The sequence below is a fragment of the Heloderma suspectum genome, chromosome 6 (assembly GCF_057233095.1).
Source record: "Heloderma suspectum isolate Gila_16-S chromosome 6, 16-S_ref, whole genome shotgun sequence".
NCBI lineage: Eukaryota > Metazoa > Chordata > Lepidosauria > Squamata > Helodermatidae > Heloderma > Heloderma suspectum.
In genome coordinates, this window is record NC_139463.1 from 126,271,034 (window position 1) to 126,292,003 (window position 20,970).

General features: G+C 50.5%; 1 protein-coding gene across 5 annotated transcripts in view; it reads right to left on the reverse strand.

The window, feature by feature from the left end:
* Positions 1-20,970, reverse strand: part of CNTROB (centrobin, centriole duplication and spindle assembly protein) — a 51,933-nt gene that overhangs the window by 23,622 nt on the left and 7,341 nt on the right. For 3 of the 5 annotated variants that reach the window (XM_084806664.1, XM_084806669.1, XM_084806665.1), the window contains 10 exons: positions 13,944-14,060; positions 13,484-13,600; positions 13,188-13,286; positions 12,242-12,457; positions 6,876-7,022; positions 6,323-6,456; positions 4,240-4,365; positions 1,975-2,149; positions 786-1,143; positions 52-209 (listed from right to left, as the gene is read on the reverse strand). In XM_084806664.1, the coding sequence (XP_084662790.1) occupies positions 52-209; positions 786-1,143; positions 1,975-2,149; positions 4,240-4,365; positions 6,323-6,456; positions 6,876-7,022; positions 12,242-12,457; positions 13,188-13,286; positions 13,484-13,600; positions 13,944-14,060 (1,647 nt within the window). The remainder of the gene's footprint in view (positions 1-51; positions 210-785; positions 1,144-1,974; positions 2,150-4,239; positions 4,366-6,322; positions 6,457-6,875; positions 7,023-12,241; positions 12,458-13,187; positions 13,287-13,483; positions 13,601-13,943; positions 14,061-20,970) is intronic. The other 2 variants (XM_084806666.1, XM_084806668.1) reach the window with 1 other exon arrangement.

Sequence of the window (20,970 nt, forward strand, 5' to 3'; positions counted from 1 at the left end):
CCCCTCTTGCATGCTAGAAAAAGGGACAGAGACGAGCATTACGACACATACCAGGCGCATATAGTAATTTAAGTCAGGCTGGGGCACTTGAACTTCATTCTCCAAGCTGTGCTGTTGGGGGGGCTCCCCCTCATTACCAACCCCCTCAGTGATGTCCGTCTCATCTGTGAATGGGTGCTCTGCAAGGTTCTCAGGGTGGAAAGTCAGGCCTAAAAGGAAGGAAGGGAGAGAGGGAGGGAGAAATGTGGGAGGCCCACATTTACATATCTGATCTTTTAGTGGTTTCCCCAATCACTGATCGCTTGGTGGTTTCCTGCTTTTTGTACAGTTTTCCCCCCCTTCTAAAAGGTTGGCATCACTCTACACAAGCTTCGTTCCTGGCAGCATGAGCTTGAAGCTAAAGTGTGCTGGTATTTTTGGCCCTGTCCCTTTGGCTTTGTGCTCCACCCACCACAGGAATGTGGCCCCCAAGAACTTCTTCAGAATGGAATTCAGTCCTCAGGATGAAAGAATTCCTGCGCCCCAGCCACAATGACATTAACAAGCTGGCTACCATTTGTGCAATGACATATTTGACTGCTATCTAGTAATAGGAGGTCAACTGACAACATTTGACCAGTCAGTTGATGAGCAGGGCAACCCTGCATCCACATTGATAAGACTGCAGCTTTCCCCGAAGAAATACAATGAACCATTTTCATTCAGGAGTGCTGTTAACAGTTATCCGTGGTTTTGAGGAGAGCAAGGAATCAGTGTGGCTGGCAGACAGACACACACACACACACCTGAACCAGCTACTGTGGTGTCCGCTTGAGGTTCCAGCTGCTGGAAGCCCTGCTGGCTGAGGAGGCTGTAGTTGAGAACACGGCTGAATTCTGAGGAGACACGCCCCATGTCGGGCAGCAGAGGTAGAAAGTGCCGGTAAGGATCCTGCATGGACGTTTCGAGGGCTTTGGAAGGCCCCTGCAATGTGCTGCACTGAGCAAGAGGCTGGAGGGGGACTGCCTGGGTCCATGCAGGCCCCTCGCAGTCTCCGGCACCCTGGCTGCTCCCAAGAGATTCCACCTTCTGAGACTTGGTCACAGATTCTGAGGGCTGTAGAGACTCCGGGTCAGAGGCGAGGTCTGGGTCAGAAGGAGCATCCTAGGGGAGCAGGGTAAGGGGTTAAAGAAAGCCCCCGCCCCTGTAAGCAACACATAGACCTGGTTTGTATGTAACGACAACCCAGAGTATGGGTTAAGTACGGGTTGTCGTTGAATTGTGGGTTGTGGTTATGTGCAAACCCTGCACCTCCAGATGCATTGGACTTGTCGAGTTGTGGGTTGTCGTTGAATTGTGGGCTGTCGTTGAATTGTGGGTTGTCGTTATGTGTGAACCCTGCATTATGGTGTAACTATGGGTTGTTAATCATGAACAACCCAGGAAGTTGTTAATGATTAACAACATAACATAATTAACATTAACATGATGTGTTAACATAACACATTGACATAACACATTGACATAATTTGTTGTTGGGTTGCGAACTCTGGGCTGTCCATGGTTAACAACCCATAGTTAAACTACAGTTCGCACGTAACGACAACCCTCGATTGTCATACGAGTTGTAGTCCAACACATCTGGAGGGCACCAGGTGGGGAAGGCTGTTCTGCACTGTTTTACTACCCATTGAGTTTTACAATGGATCCACTTGAAGGCAAAATAATACTTCACATTTACAACACTGACTTTGTGTATTCTGCCGTCCATATCGCAGATAGGTGGGAGGGCACCTAGTCTTTTCAAGGAACAGGAAAGATTTAAAGCTGGAATGTCCCAACTCTAACTCCTTCTCTCAGCTTCTGTCCTGCACCAGCAACCCCCCAAGCCCTCCAGTCCCTTGTTAGGCTTAGAGGAGCAGGGCACGCCGGGAGAGAGGACAGCTCTCTTCAGAACGCAAGGAAGACTGGGTAGCAAGGGCGGGAGGCACTCACTTGCTCTTGAGCCTTGTTGCAGATGCTGCTGCTGCCGCCAGCGAAGAGGCGCAGGGCCTCATTCCAGTGCGCCTGCATCATGGCCTGGAACTGGCTCAGCATCTCAGCTCGCTGGGCCTCCAGCCGCCGATACCTGGCCTGCAGCTCCCGCATCTCTTCCTCCTGCTTGGAGATCCTGGATGGGGTTAAGGAAAAGGCACCATGGCTGTAAGGCAAGAAGGGTGGGGGGAGCCTGGAATCCTGGGACTACCCCCACCCCCCCCACACCCCTCTCCCCTGCCAGCCAGCACAGAAGTGATGGGAAAGAAGGAGAAGCAGCTGGCTAGATGGGGAGGAGGCGAAGCGAGGGGGCACTGTAGCAGATGCATCTCCTCGTCTCAACCCAGCCCAGAAAGAAAGTTTGAGCCAGAACAGTCCCCCCAAGGTGACTGATATAACAAGGTACACCTAAAACTGTCCAGAACCACCAAACCCACAAGTAAAATTAAGTGTTTATTTCCTCCCCCCCCCATTTTTTTTTCAGAAAAGATCCTTCCTTTTCAATGCCTTCAAGCGGCTCCCTCTTCACTCACCACCCCTGCGCATCAGCCGTCCCCAGCCCAGTGCCCTCCAGATGTGTTGGACTACAACTCCCATCATTCCCAGCCCACATGGGCAATCGGGAGGGCACCAGGTTGGAGAAGGCTGTTAGGAGGTTCACCTGTTCTGGAGGGGGCTGCATTCCCCCTAAAGGATCAGGTTCATAGTTTGGGGCTGCTCTTGGATGCAGCATTGTCACAGGTGGACTCGGTGGCATGGAGCACCTTTTATCAGCTTAGGCTGATGTACTTGGATCAGCTGAATATGAGCCAACAATGTGATGTGGCTGCAAAAAAGGCAAATGCTATTTGGGGCTGCATTAATAGAAGCATAGCTTCCAAATCCCGGGAAGTCCTAGTTCCCCTCTACTCAGCACTGGTTAGGCCTCATCTGGAGTACTGTGTCCAGTTCTGGGCGTCGCACTTTAAGAAGGATGCATACAAGCTGGAAAGGGTTCAGAGGAGGGCAACTAAGATGACTGGGGGACTGGAAACAAAGCCCTATGAAGACAGACTGAAAGAACTGGGTGTGTTTAGCCTTGAGAAGAGAAGACCAAGGGGAGATATGATAGTGCTCTTCAACTACTTGAAAGGTTGTCACAGAGAGGAAGGCCAGGATCTCTTCTCCATTATCCCAGAATGCAGGACACGGAATCATGGGCTCAAGTTACCGGAAGCCAGATTCCGGCTGAACATCAGGAGAAACTTCCTGACTGTCAGAGCAATACGACAATGGAACCAATTACCTAAGGAGATGGTGGGCTCTCCCACACTGGAGGCATTCAAGACGAGGCTGGACAGCCATCTGTCGGGGATGCTCCGAGTTGGATTCCGGCATTAAGTAGGGGGCTGGACTCGACAGTCTTGTAGGCCCCTTCCAACCCTACTATTCTATGATTCTACCAACTATGTCTTTACAGAGACAGCCTGGCTACAGGTATCCATGCTCTGGTAACCTCTCGTCTGGATTACTGCAATCCAGTAATTACATGAGGCTGCCTTTGAAAACGTCCTGGAAACTTCAGCTGGTCATAAAAAAAGGCAGCGAGAAGATTGTTAAGAGGGACTGGTCAATGCGATCATATTATGCCAGTCCATGTCCGGGCCTGATTCAAAGTGCTTGTATGAACATTAAAAAACCTGAACGGTTTGGGGCCAGGTTACCTGAAGGATCAACTCCTCCCTTATATACCTGCCCAGACCCTAAGATCGTCTTCAGCAGTCCTTCTCTGGGAACCCCTGCCAAAGAAAGTGAGGGTGGCTACTGAGAAGAGGGCCTTTTCTGTTGTAGCACCCCGGTTGTGGAATGAGCTTCCAAGAGAGGCTCACATGGTGCCTATGTTGTGCTCTTTCTGGTGCCAGGGGAAGCTTTATTTTCCCAGCCCTTTTACTCTTCCAGTTTCTGTTATTTTAAATCTGTATTTTAAATTTTTGCATTCCTGCTAGATTTTATTTTGGTTTTTAGTTTTATTTTATACTGTAGTTGTAAACTTTTATATTGTACCATGCTGCATTTTATGGTTTTAACTGTTGTGAACTGTCCAGAGAGCTTCGGCTATTGGATGGTACAGAAATGTAATAAATACGTACATACAGACAGACTCTTCCTTTCCCCGCCCACCCGCTCATCATCCCCTCTGACTCAATACACCCCAGACAGAGGCAGCTGCCCCCTGAAGGTAGATACCTGCGCTCGTAGTCCTCAGTGAGGTGCCGCTGCCGCTCCTCTCTCTCAGCCAGGTCAGACTTGAACTGGGCTAGCTGGCCAGCCAACTCCTTCTCGTGGTGGCTGCTGAGCTCCAACAGCTGCTTCCTGCCAAGAGAAAAAATGGGCTGTCCACAAAGCAAACCTCCAGTGTAGCATTTGCCAACTTGGTGCCCTCCAGTGGTTTTGGACTACAATTCCCAGGACTGCTGACCGCTGGCTGTGCTGGCTGGGGCTGATGAGAGTTGAAGTCCCAAATGACTGGAGGGCCCCGGGTCAGAGAAAGGTGCTCTAGTGTGTCCCAAGATCGTTTGCCAGAAGGTTTTGCCAGATTAAGTAGCAAGGCAGGCGTTAGTTCAAGAGGAGCCATCTTGAATCTTGAGCTCAGTTTTCCAGTCAGTTGTTAACTAAAAAGTGTGCTAATTTAAGCAACATAAAAGTGGCACTCAGGATTACAAATACATAGGTGGCCTGAAACATCAAGATCTGTGTGGATGTTCCCCTCAAGTACCTGGATAAGGGACCAGTCAGCCTAAAAACAGAACGTCCAACCCAAGGGACTGGGAAATATTTAAGATAGCTTAATTTGTAAGAGCGTAGGGAATAAGTCAATGAAGGTTCTGTTTTCTTCGGCTCCTAGGTATGCTGGATAAAATCCAACCTAAGTTCTACTTAGAGACGACCTATTGAAATGAATGGGACTTAAGTTAGTCGTCACTAACTTAAATCCCATTCTTTTCAGTGGGTCTACTCTAAGTAGAACATATGTTAGATTTTACCCATAGCGCCTCAGCTAATGTTTTAGACAAAATAGAAGGGTTTACACACCTGCAGCTCTCGGAGTAACACTAGACAGTTGCCTGGATCAGAAGGGGGGGAGAGGGAAAGAGTGAGAGTGGTGCGTGAGAGGGAGAGAGAATGACTGACTGATCAGTCAGTCTCTAAAATCATCAAAGGGCTGGAGCAGTGGTTACAACATCTGGGATTGTTTAGCTTAGAGAAAAGGCAAAGGAGGGAAGACATGAGAGAGGTGTACAAAATGATGTATGGTGTGGAGAAAGTGGACAGGAAGGCATTTTTCTCCCTCTCTTATAATACTAGAACCTGGGGCCATCCATGAAGCTGATTGGTGGGAGATTCGGGATAAAAGGAAGGACTCCTTCACACAGCGCAGAGTTAAACTATGGAAATTGCTGCCACAGAATGTGGTGATGGCCACCACTTTGGATGGCTTTAGAAGGGGGTTGGATAAATTCTAGAGGAGAAGACTATCAATGGCTACTGGTCTTGATGGCAATACCTCTGTATCAGAGGCAGGATGCCTATGTTGCTGGGGAACATGGGTGGGAGGGTGCTGTTGCACTCCTGTCCTGCTTGTGGATTTCCAGCGGGCAGCTAGTTGGCCACTGTGTGAACAGAAGGCTGGACTACATGGACCCTTTTTTGTGTTCTTATGCACCAGAAGACAATCACGGGAGGGGAAGCCTTTCACCCCCAGGGTCCCTACTTTGCCCACAGTTTTACAGCACACAGTTTGTTTCTGCTATTCTGTAGCTGCAACAGATGTAAGCCACAGGAAGGACAGTGGGCAGCAAAAGAAGACTGGAGGCCAAAGGGCAGAAAATATATGCTCATGGCTATGCGTGTTTCATGTTTCTGCATGTGCACGCGCACACACAAGCATGAGAGCACCTTGCTACTGAGAGCCTGGGCTTTTCAAAAGGGAACAAACAGGTTTCTGGTCCTTATAGTTGCAGAACAGCCCCCATGAGTGTGTTACAAATTCCTAATGAAAACACAGAAGCTGGGGTGGGAGTCAGAGCAAGACTTCTGGGGGCAGGGGGAGTGGGGAAGGATGTGACTGAGGGAGGAAGAAGATGCTTGACAGCCCACAAGACAGGCAGGGATAACAGCCAAGGCAGCTGAACGGAAACAGAGAACCAGGTGGGGTGGCGCCACGGAACAAAGGGGCCATCTCCAGGAAGCACAGTTCACTGTTGGGGGTGGCACCTAAGGGCGAGGGCTGCCCCTGGCCAGAGGCAAAGACAGACAGGCCCCCGCCCACCTGTGCTGATCCCGCACGGCACTCATCTGGCGTAAGCTGTCCTCGTGAATCTCAGCCAGGCGTTCTGTCACCCGCTGTTCTAATGCCACCTTCAACTCCGACTCCAGCTTTACCTTCTGTGCTTCATAACGCGCCTAGGAAGAGAAGGGGAGCAGGGTGGGGTGGGGTGGGGTGGGGGGAGTATGTTTACTTCACGCTTCCAATGCTGTGGTTAGAGCTTGGCATGCTCCTAGTGCTCAAGGAGTTCACACGCGCCAAGTTCAAAGCTTCTCACTGAAGTTGAAAGTCCTTGAATTAAAGAGAAATATGCTCCAGCCCAGGTCACTGGGTTCCATTCAGGATGGCACCTTCAATAATTACAGTCAAAAAATATGTTTGGGGTAAGGCTCCCCGCCCCTTAAGTCACGGGTCTGCAGCACAGGGAGGAGCTGCACAACCAGAATGCCCTCTTCCCTACCATACACTGGGAATGGGGCAACGATCACGACTTTTATTTGCTCTTCCCCCACCCCAGAAGTAGCCTCTGAGTGCGGAGGGCCCCCATCTGCTCTACCTTAACCAAGCTCATCTCCATCTTCAGATTGTCCCTCTCCCGGCGCACGGCCTCCAGCTCGCCCTCGAGGCCTTGCACTTCCGACTGCACGGAGGCCAGGACGCGCTGGGCATCTGCAGCCTTCTGAGCTTCCCGCTGGGTCGCTGCCTAGACAGGGGTGGGGAGAAGCAGAGGACACATTGTGAGCAGCCGCTGGGCACCCAGCCACAAGGAGGGCGCCCCTCAAGGGCACCTTCCATCCCATGCCAGCTTCTCCTTCCAAATATAGGAAGGAGCCTGCTCAGCTCATGGCTCACAGCTCCAGTGCCAAGCCAACACAGCACGAATATGCTGGGAGTATGCATGTTTGCTCCACTGAGAACTTGCTTTTCTTTCCCAAGGCAGACGCAAAGCAACTAAGAGGGGGAAAAGGTGAATTATGACCCAACACCCATTAGGACAAATAAAAGAGCACAACAAAACGTTACTAAAGCAAACATCCCACCTCATAAAAACCATATAAGAACCACCTCATAAAAACCAGTTTTAAAGGAATCGCCCTGGCTGCCAATATGCTTCCAGTCGGAATTCAAGGTTTTGGTGATGACATTTAAAGCCCTAAGTGGCTTGGGACCTTGATATTTGAGGGAGCACCTCTCCCTATATATGCCTGCCCAAGAACTGAGATCTGTTGGAGGGGCCCTCCTCTGCATCCCACCAGTACAAGACATACACTATGGTGGGATGTGGGAGAGGGCCTTCTCTGCTGTGGCTCTCCGCTTGTGGAATGCCCTCCTGCTGGAGGCCGTTGGCACAGGCATTGGTCTCATTTCAACACCAAGTAAAAATGTGGCTTTTTACCAAAGCCTTTGAGGGCTAAATGCACACCCTAGCATATTGTTTTAACTGTTGTACTGTTTTAGATTTTAACTGGTTTTAGCTTGTTTAATAGTTTAATATGTCTTTTGGTGTATAAATTATTTATTGTTTTATACTGTTTACATTGATTTTATCTGTATGCCACCCTGAGATCTTAATGATATAGGGCGGGATAGAAATTTTTAAATAAATAAATAAACTCAGATTAAACTTTGCCCCTGGCCAGAGCCCAAAACCACAGCGAGTTGTTGTGCATGTACCAATTAAGTGCCACTGAAATTATTTGGATTTACAGAAGGCTTTGTTGGCAGAGGCAAAGCCCCACACTGAAAAGGCCAAGCATCAGTTGTTTCCCTCCCAGAGACGGATGACTTAACAACTGGGCAGTTCTCACCCACCCACCCCCATCTACGTGAGACAAGCTTCATGAGAAGCTAGAATTAACTTGCTTCAGGATAATTCAATTGGGCACTGGACAGATTCAGTGAATCATTTCACAGCACTCAAACAGAAGCTTTCCATATGGTAAAATCCAGCCTTCCCCCATCCTGGTGCAGTCCAGACGTCTTGGAGTGCAACTCCCATCATCCCCAGCCAGCATGGGCACTGGCCATTAAAACCTTTACAGTTCCTTTTCTAACAGAGTAGTCTGTGCTTTTCACAGCTGCACGATGGCAGGAAATTCAACTGATGCAACATTTCCCTCATTGCTGCACCAATTGATGGTTGTATCCAGGGAACATGCTTAAAGACAGGAGCCTTAGTTAGGAGAGGAGGCGGACATCCCATTTACAGAATCCCTTCATCGGTCTGCACTACAAGCACCACTGAGTGTCATGTCCAAACCATTCCAAATTTTCAGGAGCTCCTCTACTTTTGATCGAGATGGGAGAAGAAGCATTTCTGGCTGGGGGAGGGGGTGGACACCTTTTCCTTCTGCTGCCCCACCCTCCAAAAGTGAAGGTTTCATGGCAACCAACTCAAATACAGCACACAGAATAACAATGGAAAACAGTGCTGATTGGATCGATTTACAATTAATCTCAAAAGCAGGGAGGGGAGGAGGAGGAGAGAAAATGAGATTTTGTTTTTCGGTCTGTTCCCACCTGGGACCAGCCACCTGGAGGGGGATACTAGTGGGAAGGCTTGCCAAAGGGTGGAGACCCAGGCGGAGGCTTAGCAGCAACTGGGGATTACTCTATCAAAGCAGGGTAAGGTCAGGCAGTTGCTACTGTCTTCTGCGGCAGCACTTCACAAACGGAATGCTTACACTATGATAATCGCTAAAAAATCTGAATCCAAACCAACACAGCTGGGTAGGTTGCAAGAACAGCAGGAAAGCGATGCAGACAGAAATGGGCAGAAGACTGGATTTGCAATTATTCTTTAAAAACAGGTTGCTAAGCTGTTTTTCTATTTGAAGATCTACAATTGCTCCCTCCATTTTCTTTTCTGGCAGGGACTCTGGACTTTTCACTGCTGCCTGACCGAGAGGCAGAAATGCAGCAAGTGACATGGCGACTGCAAAAGCTTCCGCTGGTGAACCGCTTACCTGTTATGTGGCTTACGAAGCACACAGGAGCCACGTAAGGAAAAGAAACGGCATTCCCGAGTGGGGCCAAACTGGTCTCCCCCCGCCCCGCCCCGCCCCGCCCCCAGCCACTGCAGTTCCCTTTCAGGTTTGAAGACGGAGAAGGAGGCTTTCAGTGGCTACTGAGTCATGATGGCTATATCCCATTTCCATCAGAGGGAGCATGCCTCTCAATACCACTCACTGGAGAACAGATGAACAGCAGGTGACCACTTGTGGCCCTCTAGATGTTGTGGCCAACAACTCCCATCAGCCCTAGCCAGCATAGCAAATGGTGAGGGATCATGGGAGTTGTAGGCCAACAACATCTGCAGGGCCACATGAGGAGAACCCAGCTGAATCAACATGTTCTTAAGATGGCGAGGAAGTCGTTCTCTAGGGAGCACACCATACACACACCCCACACACACCCCTTGGGGTCACTTTCACACATACCTCATGCGGATCATAAGACTCGCTATTAACATGCACGGGTCTCTTTAAGCACCTTCTTAAGCCTTCCAGGAACAGGAAGCCATTTGAAACTACACTGAAGAGAAGCAGTAAGCCACAGGGTCAGACAAACAACTTGGCTGAAGTTCCACCCCTGACCAGGAGACAATTCTAATAGGGACAAGCTCAACCATACTTTAAGCTCCTCTCTAACCCACTGAGGACTAGAAACTTTAAAATGGAAGCTGAAGCAGGAAATGCTAAAACAGGAAAGGGGGAAAGGGCACATGGGAAACTGCCCCAATATGTGTGCTTAATCCAGAGCTGGATTTCCACAGAGGTCTTCCCTACTCTCATTATCTAAGATCAGACTGGAATCCCACAGAGAACAGTTGGTTGGCTGGCTCGTCAGCTGTGACCTCCCTCCCCTCTGGCTGGAGCTGAATCTACTCTTGGCCCTGGGATGAGGCATCTCCACCTCACAACTCACTGATTGGGAGGGCTTCTTTTTCTTCATACCGGGGGGCTGAATCAACTGCAGCTCTTCCCAGCCCTGGGACTCCATGGCAAACAAGCCCTTCTCTGCTTCCATGCTGCAGAGTAAGAAGCTCCAGCTCCAGGGCGGAGCCCAGGTCAGCCCTGCCCCCTAGACAGGAAAGGCCACGCCCCTTGAAATGTTGGAGTGCATTTGGCAAGAGCTGGGGGCCCCAACATGATGCCCCTGGGCAGCTCCCTTGGTGACCGCCAGGCTCCCTGCCCCACCTGACTTCTTAAAAGGAGTTTCTGTTTTTATTTAGTGCCTTTGTTTCCAGGAACACCTCTGGACCGCAGATGCATTCTTAGAAAATAAAACCGGTGGGTGGCTGCAGCCCAGTGCTTTGATTTGTGGTGTGTCCAGCTACCAAGAAAGAAGTTGGCTGCGTGTGTGTGACAGAAAGCATCCTGGAGGGCAAGAGAGGTGGCGGAGAGCAACGGAGGCTTTTGCCTGTGCTGTATTTGTTTTGCCTGGTTTTTTTAATGTAGAGCATGCACCTGTCTGAGTGTGTGTGTGTTCTGCTTGGGGTTGTGTGCACGCGTGTGTATTTTGCCTGGAGTGGTGGTGGTTTGTGGATGTTTCACCTGGGTTTTGCGGGGTGAGGGGGTAGTCTGCGTGTGTGTTTCTCTAAGCATTGCTAGTTTGTCTTCTGTGTAATGGGTATTTTGTTGTGCATTGTGGGTGCAAATATTTGAGCTGGCATTTGGGGCTCCGCCTCCACCTCTGGTTTGTATCTTGGCCAAAAAGCTTGAGTTCTTCTCTCTGAGCCTCATCAGTTTGCCTTCTGTGAAACAGATGTTGGAGCAGAAAACTGTGGGTTCAAAAGAGTGGTTTTGTGCTTTGGAACATCTGCCTTGTACTTGGGTTCTTGAGCAAGTTATTCTTCTTTAAGCTTCACCCGTTTGCCTTCTGGGAACTGGTTTTTTTGTGACTGGCCATGCCCACCCTGGGCAGCCATTTTGTGACAGTGTCCATGACACACTCTCAAAACCCCAAAGTGCCCACCAGCCCAAAAGAGTTGGGGGACCCCTGTTACAGGGGGACTGTGAGTCTTCTCTGTTCTTTGCTGGGATGCTTTGGCTAAACAGCCAAGTAAGAAATCAAATAGTGAAGAACCCTTCCCTCACTGCCAAAATCCCCAATGCAGCCCCCACTCATATTTCTCATTCCACCTATCCTCAGTCACAGAACCTGGCCACGGCTCTCATCCTTGAATCCACCGGCCTCCAGCACCAGTGGAAATGAAGGTGAGAGGCTGGGCCGAGAATGGATGGAGCTGGGTTATTCCACTGAGAGACCATTCTGAAAGAGAGCCAGGAGAACTGGAGCAGACGTAGAAGAGGATCTTGGCAGGTCTGTGTTTTATAAGTGCCTCGTCTGGGTCTCCAGAGCTGCCTCCCCATTCATCTGCCCAGCCCCTTGCCCTGCTGCACCTCCTGGCTTCAATTCAGCAAAGCTGCAGCCACAAAGGCCTTGACGGCCCTGTTTCTCTCTGCCTCCCCTTCCCCTGGTGTCTCCCTTGGCCTGGCTTTTAGACTGTAAGCTCCTCGAGGCAGGGAAGCTGTCCCCACCCATCCACGGCATCACATTAAGAATGACACGATCAGAAGAAAGAAGAGCATCCTGTGGGATGTGATGGGATTTCCTCCCAAGTAAGCCAGCTTAGGATTGCAGCTGCCTGATGCCCTGCTTGTTTCTTTGAAGAGCCTGAGCTCAATGGGGCTACTTGCAAGGAAGTGGGATTGGGGCCTTCACTGTAGTCCGTGCATCTGGATCAGCCTTCCCCAGCCTGGTGCCCTCCAGATGTGCAGCACCGCAAATCCTATAACCCCCAGCCAACATGGCCACTGGCCGGCTAGGGATGATGGGATCTGTAACCCAACACATCTGGGGGGTGCCAGTTTGGGGAAGGCTGGTTCAGAAGGGACAGGAAAAGCCCTGCTCTCCCACCTTCTCCTTGTCAAGCTGGGCCCGACTCTCCTCCTCCAGCGCCTGGTGCTGTTGCTCCAGCTGCCTCTCGCGCTGGGCCCAGCCCCTCTGCTGCTCCTCCAGCGTGGCCCGCAGCGCCTCCTGCTGGCGGTGCTCCAGGTCCCACTCGGTCTCCAGGCTGTGCACGCGACGATGCTCTGCCTGCAGGCTGCACGACAGCGAGGCCTTCTCCTCCTCCTAGCAGGGGGAGAGAGAGGGAACAGGGCAGTCCTTCTCGGCTCCGCCATGAGCACGGCCCCACTGGATCCGGCTCGGTGCAGTGCTCCACGAAGCGCCCAAGTGGGCGCCATGGGAGAGGGCCAGGCCCCGATGCTTGCCCTCAGCGTTTGGCAGTCAGAAGGACCCTGCCCCTGAGCAGGAATGCCCGTGTTTTGCTCTCAGGGCAAAGAGCCGCAGGCAGGGCTCTCCTGATCCTGCAAAGCTTGCAGTGCAAACCAAAGCATGTTTACGCAGAAGTAAGTCCCATTCAGCTCATTGGGGCTCACTGCCTGGTAAGGACTGCAGCCTTAGGACTTTGGATTGGGGTGGGGAAACGCTTTCAGCCCGGGGGCCGAATTAAATTTCAGAGAAGCAATTGGGGGCTGCATTCCAGTGGTGGGTGGGGCCGAAGGCAAAATGGGTGGAGCCCAAAATACTGGTGCACTGAAGCTTCAAGCTCTTTTGCCAGTAAGTCAGCCTTAGGAGAGGCGTTTCAATGTTTTAGAAGGGGGAAAACTGCACAAAAGCCCAGAAACCACCAAATGACCAGTGGTCAGGGAAAAGGGGGCTGGGCCACGGGAAAGGGGGAGTGGCCATCTGGGGAACCTCAGAGGCCAAACTGGGACCCCAGCAGGGCAGGATTTGAGGTGCCCCACACTGCCCCAGGAGCTCGAAGGCTGAGAAGGTGTCAGGGGAGATGGTTTCTTACCAGCGCCTCCTTCTCCTTGCAGTACTGGCTGGCTGCTTGCTGCTCTCGGTCGAGGGCAGACAAGGCTTCTTCGAGGCGCCCTTTGGTCTCTGACGTTTTCTAAGGCAGAAGAAGAAAAGAGTCAGATGCTTTCTCAAGGAGACGTGGAACTGGCTCCACGCTGCCTCCAAAGCAGACAGATCACTGGTTTGATCCAGCGCAGGTGCAAGGAGCAGGACGCCTCCAAGGCCATGGCTGGTGAGAGAAGAGAGAATCCAGTCCTGCTGGCCCACCGAGGCACCCGGCCCAAGCCCCACCTGCTTCTGCCTGCCCAGCGCCTGCTCCGCCGCCTCCTTCTCAGCCTGCAGCCTGCGTAGCGCCGCTGTCCGCTCAGCCTCGTGGTGGTTCCAGCCCTCCACCACTTTGGCCAGGGTCTGTGGAGGGGAGAACAGGAGGCTCCACCAGAGGTCCAATGCAGGGGCTGATGGGGTGAGAGAGACCCCTTGCTCGGGGGAGAGGAACCTCAAGCCCATGGGCCAAATCCAACCCACCTGAGGCCCCAGTCTGGCCCACTGGGCTTCCCCAGGGGGCCATGCCTCCATCTCCTGGCCCCACCGCTTTCCCCCCAACCACCAATTGTTGCTGGTTTCCTGGCTTTTGTGCAGTTTCCCAATCACATCCTGCATCAGTTTCACAATCCAACCCCCTCTCCCCCTCGCCGACCCATAGACTCTGGCCCATTCCGCTCTGTTCCTTTCCCCCCAACTCCAGGCTCACCTTATCCAGCTGCTCAATCATGCTGTCTTTCTTCTTGTCGGCCGAGATGGCGATGGCCAGCTGCTGCTGCAGCTCCAAGATTCGGTGCTGCAAGGTCTGGATGTGTCGTTCACAGTGCTGGGGGGAGGGGGCAGGGAGCAATTGGGCATGTCTTTATTTGTAGCATTTTAATCCCACTCTCCAGCCAAAAAGGCTCCCAGACTGGCTCACAAAGAGAAAAATGAATAAAACAGTGCCTGCCCTCAGGCTTCCAATCTAAAAGACGCAACACAAAAGGAAAACAGATTTGGAGGGAAGAGGAAAAAAGCAAATTCAGGTACTAGTTTCTTAGCTGCAAAGTTCAGCAGGTCAAGAAAGGATAAGCACACGCTGCCTATCATTCAGTGGGCTGAAGATCGTACTGCTCTTGCTACATATATCCTACAAGTATGAGAAAACTGGGAAGCATCCAAACTAGATCCAAAAAGAGAGAACTAGTCTCAAGATGCTGGAAAAATAGTTTAATATTTAAGACGCCCAAAACTTAATGGGCTTCAGAGGGCACAATCCTAACAGGATAGGCAGCTGCCTCCAAACTCGGAGGCAACCGCCTACCCAATGCAGGGCAGGAGAAGCATGGAGAGGATCATCCCCTCCACGCTTCAGCCACCCTGCACTTGTGGCTAGACAGCATTTCGGCTGTCCAGCTGTGGGAAGGAGAAGCATGGGAAGCTGCTGCCAGATGACACATAGGCTGTGTCGTACCAGCATTTCCGCCTTCCTTGCCACAGAACGCCCCACTTTTGCTGCTCCACAGTCCTCTTCCAAGCGCAAGGCACGGGGCTGTTCCGAGTTGCCTGTGAGGCAGCACAGGAGCGGGAGGAAGGTCGGTTCTCAGGGGAGTGTGGGCTCCGAGGTTGGTTCCCGGAAACCGAAGTATCTTATAGCTGTCTAGCCACTGACTAGAGGCCATAGGATTGCTCCCTTAAAGAATAAACTATTTTTCCAGCATCTTGAGACTAGTTCTCTCTATTTGGACATATATCCTACTGCCATCAATTTCATTTGGATGCTTATTTAGCTAAATGGACTGCTTATATTAATATATAAAATTGAAATAGAAGTGTCAAATCTTTCTCTTTTTTTCTTTTTATTAATGATGTTGTGAATGATTATTGTGATTGGATATGCTTTTATGTCATCTTTCTTTCTTTCTTTCTTTCTTTCTTTCTTTCTTTCTTTCTTTCCAATCTTTTGTTCCTATTACCCCCCTTTTTATTTTTGTTATATTTGCAATAAAAAAGTAGTCCAGCAGGTCATGGAGCTGGATCTAAACAGGGTGGAAGAGCTGCTGCGTCGTCTTCCTCCGATGGCCCCAGCAGTTGGTAGCAGGAGATGGGTAAATGCAGGCATGATGGAGGGTCCCTGATTGCTATGTATGCAGTTGCTGTGAAAGGATATCGCAGGCGGGGACAGGTGGGGAGGTAGGTGAGCTAGCAGAAAAGAATACCCGTGGGAGAGGCAAATGTGCAGGGCATAGAATAGAATCATAGAATAGTAGGGTTGGAAGGGGCCTACAAGGCCATCGAGTCCAACCCCCTGCTCAATGCAGGAATCCAAGTAAGAGCATCCCTGACAAATGGCTGTCCAGCCTCGTCTTGAAGGCCTCCAGTGTAGGAGAGCCCACCACCTCCCCAGGTAATTCGTTCCATTGTCGTATTGCTCTGACACTCAGGAAGTTTTTCCTGATGTTCAGCCGGAATCTGGCTTCCTGTCACTTGAGCCCATTATTCCGTGTCCTGCACTCTGGGATAATCGAGAAGAGATCCTGGCCTTCCTCTCTGTGACAACCTTTCAAGTACTTGAAGAGTGCTATCATATCTCCCCTCAGTCTTCTCTTCTCAAGGCTAAACATGCCCAGTTCTTTCAGTCTCTCTTCATAGGGCTTTGTTTCCAGTCCCCTGATCATCTTTGTTGCCCTCCTCTGAACCCTCTCCAGTTTGTCTGCATCCTTCTTAAAGTGTGGTGCCCAAAACTGGACACAGTACTCCAGATGAGGCCTAACCAGTGCTGAGTAGAGGGGAACTAGTACTTCCCGGGATTTGGAAGCGATGCTTCTATGAATGCAGCCCAAAAGAGCATTTGCCTTTTTTGCAGCCACATCACATTGTTGGCTCATATTCAGCTTGTGATCGACAACAATTCCAAGATCCTTCTCGCTCGTAGTGTGGATGAGCCACGTATCCCCCATCTTGTAACTGTGCATTTGGTTTCTTTTTCCTAGGTGCAGAACTTGGCATTTGTCCCTATTAAATGCCATTCTGTTGTTTTCTGCCCAGAGCTCCAGTCTATCCAGATCACTTTGAATTTTGTTTCTGTCTGCCAAAGTATTAGCTATCCCTCCCAATTTTGTGTCATCTGCACATTTGATCAGCATTCCCTGCACCTCCTCCTCCAAGTCATTAATAAAAATGTTGAAGAGCACTGGGCCCAGGACTGAGCCCTGCGGTACCCCACTCGTTACCTCTCCCCAGCTTGAGAAGGTCCCATTGATAAGCACTCTTTGAGTCCGATTCTGTAGCCAACTGTGGATCCACCGGATCGTTGTTTCATCTAGCCCACTTCGAGCTAGTTTGCTCATCAGGATATCATGGGGCACTTTGTCAAAAGCTTTGCTGAAGTCGAGGTATATGATGTCTACAGCATTCCCACGGTCTACAAGGGAGGTGACTTGATCAAAAAATGAGATCAGATTTGTCTGGCAGGACTTGTTTTTGACAAATCCATGTTGGCTTCGAGTAATCACGGCATTGTTGTCAAGGTGCTTCCAGATGGATTGCTTTACGATCTGCTCCAGAATTTTCCCAGGGATTGATGTCAGACTGACTGGTCTGTAGTTCCCAGGTTCCTCCTTTTTACCCTTTTTGAAGATAGGGACAACGTTAGCCCTCCTCCAGTCATCTGGCACTTCCCCCGTCCTCCATGATTTCTCAAAGAGAATAGACAGCGGTTCTGAGAGTTCTTCTGCCAGTTCCTTTATGACTCTAGGATGCAGTTCATCTGGCCCTGGAGATTTGAACTCATTCAAAGTAATGAGGTGTTCCTTGACCATATGCCTGTCGATCTCAAGCTGCAATCCTGCCCCTTCAGCCTGTACTTCGCCTTTGCCAGGGGGGTCATAGACCCTCTTTTGGGAGAAGACTGAGCCAAAATAGGAATTGAGCACCTCTGCCTTTTCTTTGTCATCTGTGATCATTTTGCCATCCTTATTTAATAGCTGAACCACCATTTCTTTCCTCTGCCTTTTACTATGCACGTAGCTGAAGAAAGCCTTTTTGTTGTTTTTAACATCCCTTGCTAACCTCAGCTCATTCTCAGCTTTAGCCTTCCTGACGCCATCCCTGCAATTCTGTGCTATCTGCCTGTACTCTTCCTTTGTTACTTGGCCTTCTTTCCACTTCCTATATGTGTCCTTTTTTGTTTTCAGGTCATCCCTAAGCTTTTTGTGAAGCCACACTGGCTTCTTCTGTTGTCTTCCACCTTTTCTTCTTGTTAGAATTGCTTGTGATTGTGCCTTGAGCATTTCCTTTTTTAAAAGCTCCCACCCATCTTGGACTCCTTTTCTCACTAGCATCGCTTGCCATGGGACCTTACTGATCATTGTTCTGAGTTTATGAAAATCAGCTTTCCTAAAATCCAGGGTACGTGTTTGACTACACTCAGCTTTTGCTTCCCTTAGAACCAAGAACTCAAGTACAACATGGTCGCTTTCCCTCAGAGTTCCTGTAACTGCTGCTTTATCCACTAAGTCATCTCTGTTGGTTAGGATCAAGTCAAGGATAGCCGATCCTCTAGTTCCTTCCTCTACTTTCTGTAGGAAGAAGTTATCCGCCACACAAGTCAGGAATTTCCATAGCCTCTTTTCCCTTTTTGTGTCTAGCTTTGTGATTGTTCTAGACTAGCCTGTGCCTGCTCCTCTACTCAGTAGAGGTTAAAAGCAGAGTCCCACTGGTGTGGAAGTGTGTGTTACAAGACAAATAAATGAAAAAAAGTTAGTAAAAAAATAAAAAAAAATAAATAAAAATGTTAGGGGCCTCCCCCTTGACCTCCCCTGCCGAACTCCCCTGGCCAACTCCTGTTTGCTCCCCCTGTTCGGTTGCTCTGGTCGCTCGCTCTCTGGGAGCTTGCTTGCTTCTGTAGTCCCTGGACCAGCTGAAGCAGCTTGCTCTGCTCTGCTCTGCTCTGCTCAGCTGGGAGGCGGGCACACAAACCCCAGCCCCTGGAAACCCTGCCCAACACCCCTTGAAAGTCCGTTTTTCCCATTTTGTTTTCCCAATGCAGCCATGAGGGATAGACACTTGGATTTAAAAAACAAAACAAAACCCAAACCTAAAATGAAAGCTGGAGATTCTCAGGATGTCAGGTTCTGAGCCAGATTCCTGTTTTTACTGCCATAATCCATGTGGATTATCCAGGATGATGTGCCTCCTGTTCACACTCTCTTTTAAACAGAGGAGCATGTTCCTCACTTTTCCCGTGACATGGAGGATCCTGTTCAGTGAAACCAGGGTCCTCATCTGTGTCTAGGGTGGAAGACATCCTCCTTTCGATGGCAGATAGAAGTAGGCCTGATCCTGCCTGGTTCACATGAACAAAACCATTCAGGTGTCGATGTTCACCTCCGTCCAGATTTTCGCCTCTTGGGAATGAGTTCACTCCAGAGTTACCTTAGAATTCCGCCTCTACGCCAGCCTTCCCCAAGCCGGTAGTCTCCAGATGTGTTGGACTGCAACACCCATCATTCTCAGCTGTCTGAGAACAATGGGAGCTGCAGTCCAACAGATCTGGAGAATGTTGGCTTGGGGAAGGCTGGCCTGAGAAAAAGGTGGAGGAGACTGGCTCAGTTAGCTTAAGGGAAAAGTCGCCCAGGGGTGGAAAGCTTCATGGGCTCCCAGCCCTTTTCTGAACACAATTCAAAAGCCTGGTAAGTGGAGGCCTGTGGTTCTGATGTCAGTGGGGTGATGAATTTGCTCCGGGTTTCAGTCAGAACTCTAAAGGAGTTCTGCTTCCGTACCTTGGAGAGCTCCTTTAGAGTTCTGATTGGTCCTGACTGAAACCCGGTGTGGATTCAGCGCCCCACTGACACCGGAGCCACTGGCCTCCAATGCAGCTGGTGTTTACCTTTGAACCCCTCCACAGCTCAGGGCTTGGGAACAGTGCAGAGGATCCGCTGAATGTGACATGGAGGCTTGTCTTGTCTTTTCAGCCCCTGGCAAAGACCTCCCCTGCTGGACCCTTTAAAACACTTGAGCTTCTCTTAGCTCCATGGTCGATCCCGGCTTTGCATGCAGATCCCAGGTTCAATCCTGGCATCTCCGGGTTGGTGTTTTTTAAACGGATTAGGTAGCAGGTGATGTGAAAGATCTCTGCTGGCCACCCTGAAGGGCTGCTGCCTGCCAGGGCAGACAGTATTGGGCTAAACAGACAAGTCGCCTGGTATCAGGCACTTTTTCGATTTTCCTGCTACCCTGAGAATGCTGACAGGAAAGATCATTTGTGGTGCATCTTCCATCAAAATATACCTGTGCGAATCAGCCTTGGCTATCAAAGGAATGGGTGTTCCAAATGTATGCAGTTGTGGGGCTGGGGGTGCTCAGGCCCACATGCCTCTTTTCAGTGCTGAGATACAAGCCTGAGACACTAGCAGTGCCTTTCGGGAACCCTATTCCTGCATCTCTGGGACTAGGCAGGAGGAAAGAGTCCCATGTCGGAAAACTTAACGTCCAAGGAGGATCAAGCCAAGGGGAATCTTCAAAACAGAGGTATTGAACCTCTTTCAGCCTGAGGGCCAAATTCCATTTTGGAGAAGCTCTCGGAGACCCCATTCCAGTGTGGGTGGGGCCAAAGGGGCAGGGCCCCAGATACCTGCATATTTTAGCTGCAAGCTCTGCCTGCCAGTAATGAAACCTTAGGAGAGGCATTTCAAACTTTTTCAGATGGGGGAAAAGTCAGGAAATGGTTGGTGGTTGTGGGAAAAGGACGTGGCCATTTGGGGAACCCTAGAGGGTCACCAAGAAGGCACATGTTGTCCCCTGTGGTCCTACACCCCTACTTTAAAAATCAAGCCCTGATGTTCTGGGCTTGCTTAACTTGCATGGGGAATGCTGTGGGCCACAGAACAGGAGCCAACTCCCATCTGCCTCCCCAAAGAGCAGAGCTTTGTGTCAGGAGATCCCCCGAAAATTTCATCCAGGAGTGAAGAGGATGTTCTAGAAGAGCAACCAGGAAAGCTGACTTTGGTTTCCCAGCAGCACGGGGGGGGGGGGGGGGCAGGCTGCGTTCTAAGAGGCTTAGAGGGCTAAACTGAGCCTTGGAGGAGGCTGACCAGCCCTCCGCCCACCCAGCAAGCGGCTTAAAGCTGTGCAAGAAGCTGGGCAGCAGCTCCTGCAAGGTCAGGCTCATTTCAACAGCACGTGGGCTGGGTCTGTGGCCTGCCAGTGCCTCCTCCCCGCAAGATCAAACTTTCTCTGTGCATCGCCACCACCAGCACCTGTCACCACCCCTCTGGAAGAGGATTGGAACAGAAGGGAGGAGCGAGCTGGGAGCCAGGAGCTCTGTCTACAGATGTGAGGACAGACTGGAGTTTGCGGGAAACTGAACACAAGCCAGGCCAGGGGGCTCAACTGAGGTCACTTCATGGGAATTTGCCACCCACCCCCCACTGTTAACTGTCCTCACCATCAGAGGGGCTTAAAGGTGGGCACAAGCAATCTGCTTGTGGTCACTGGCCAATTTCTTGGACAGCATAGTAGCTAGACGAGGCAGGCTTTGGTCTGGTCCAGGAAGGCACTTCACACGTGATTAGGAGTTTCTTAAAGCTTTAAAATGAAATCTGAGAAGACACTCTTGCTTTTGTAAAAAACAACAACACGGTACTCTAGAGTTGGGAAAAGTGCAGAAAAGGGCAACTAAAATGATCAAGGGGCTGGAGCAACTCCCCTATGAGGAAAGGTTACAACATCTGGGACTGTCTAGCTTAGAAAAAGGG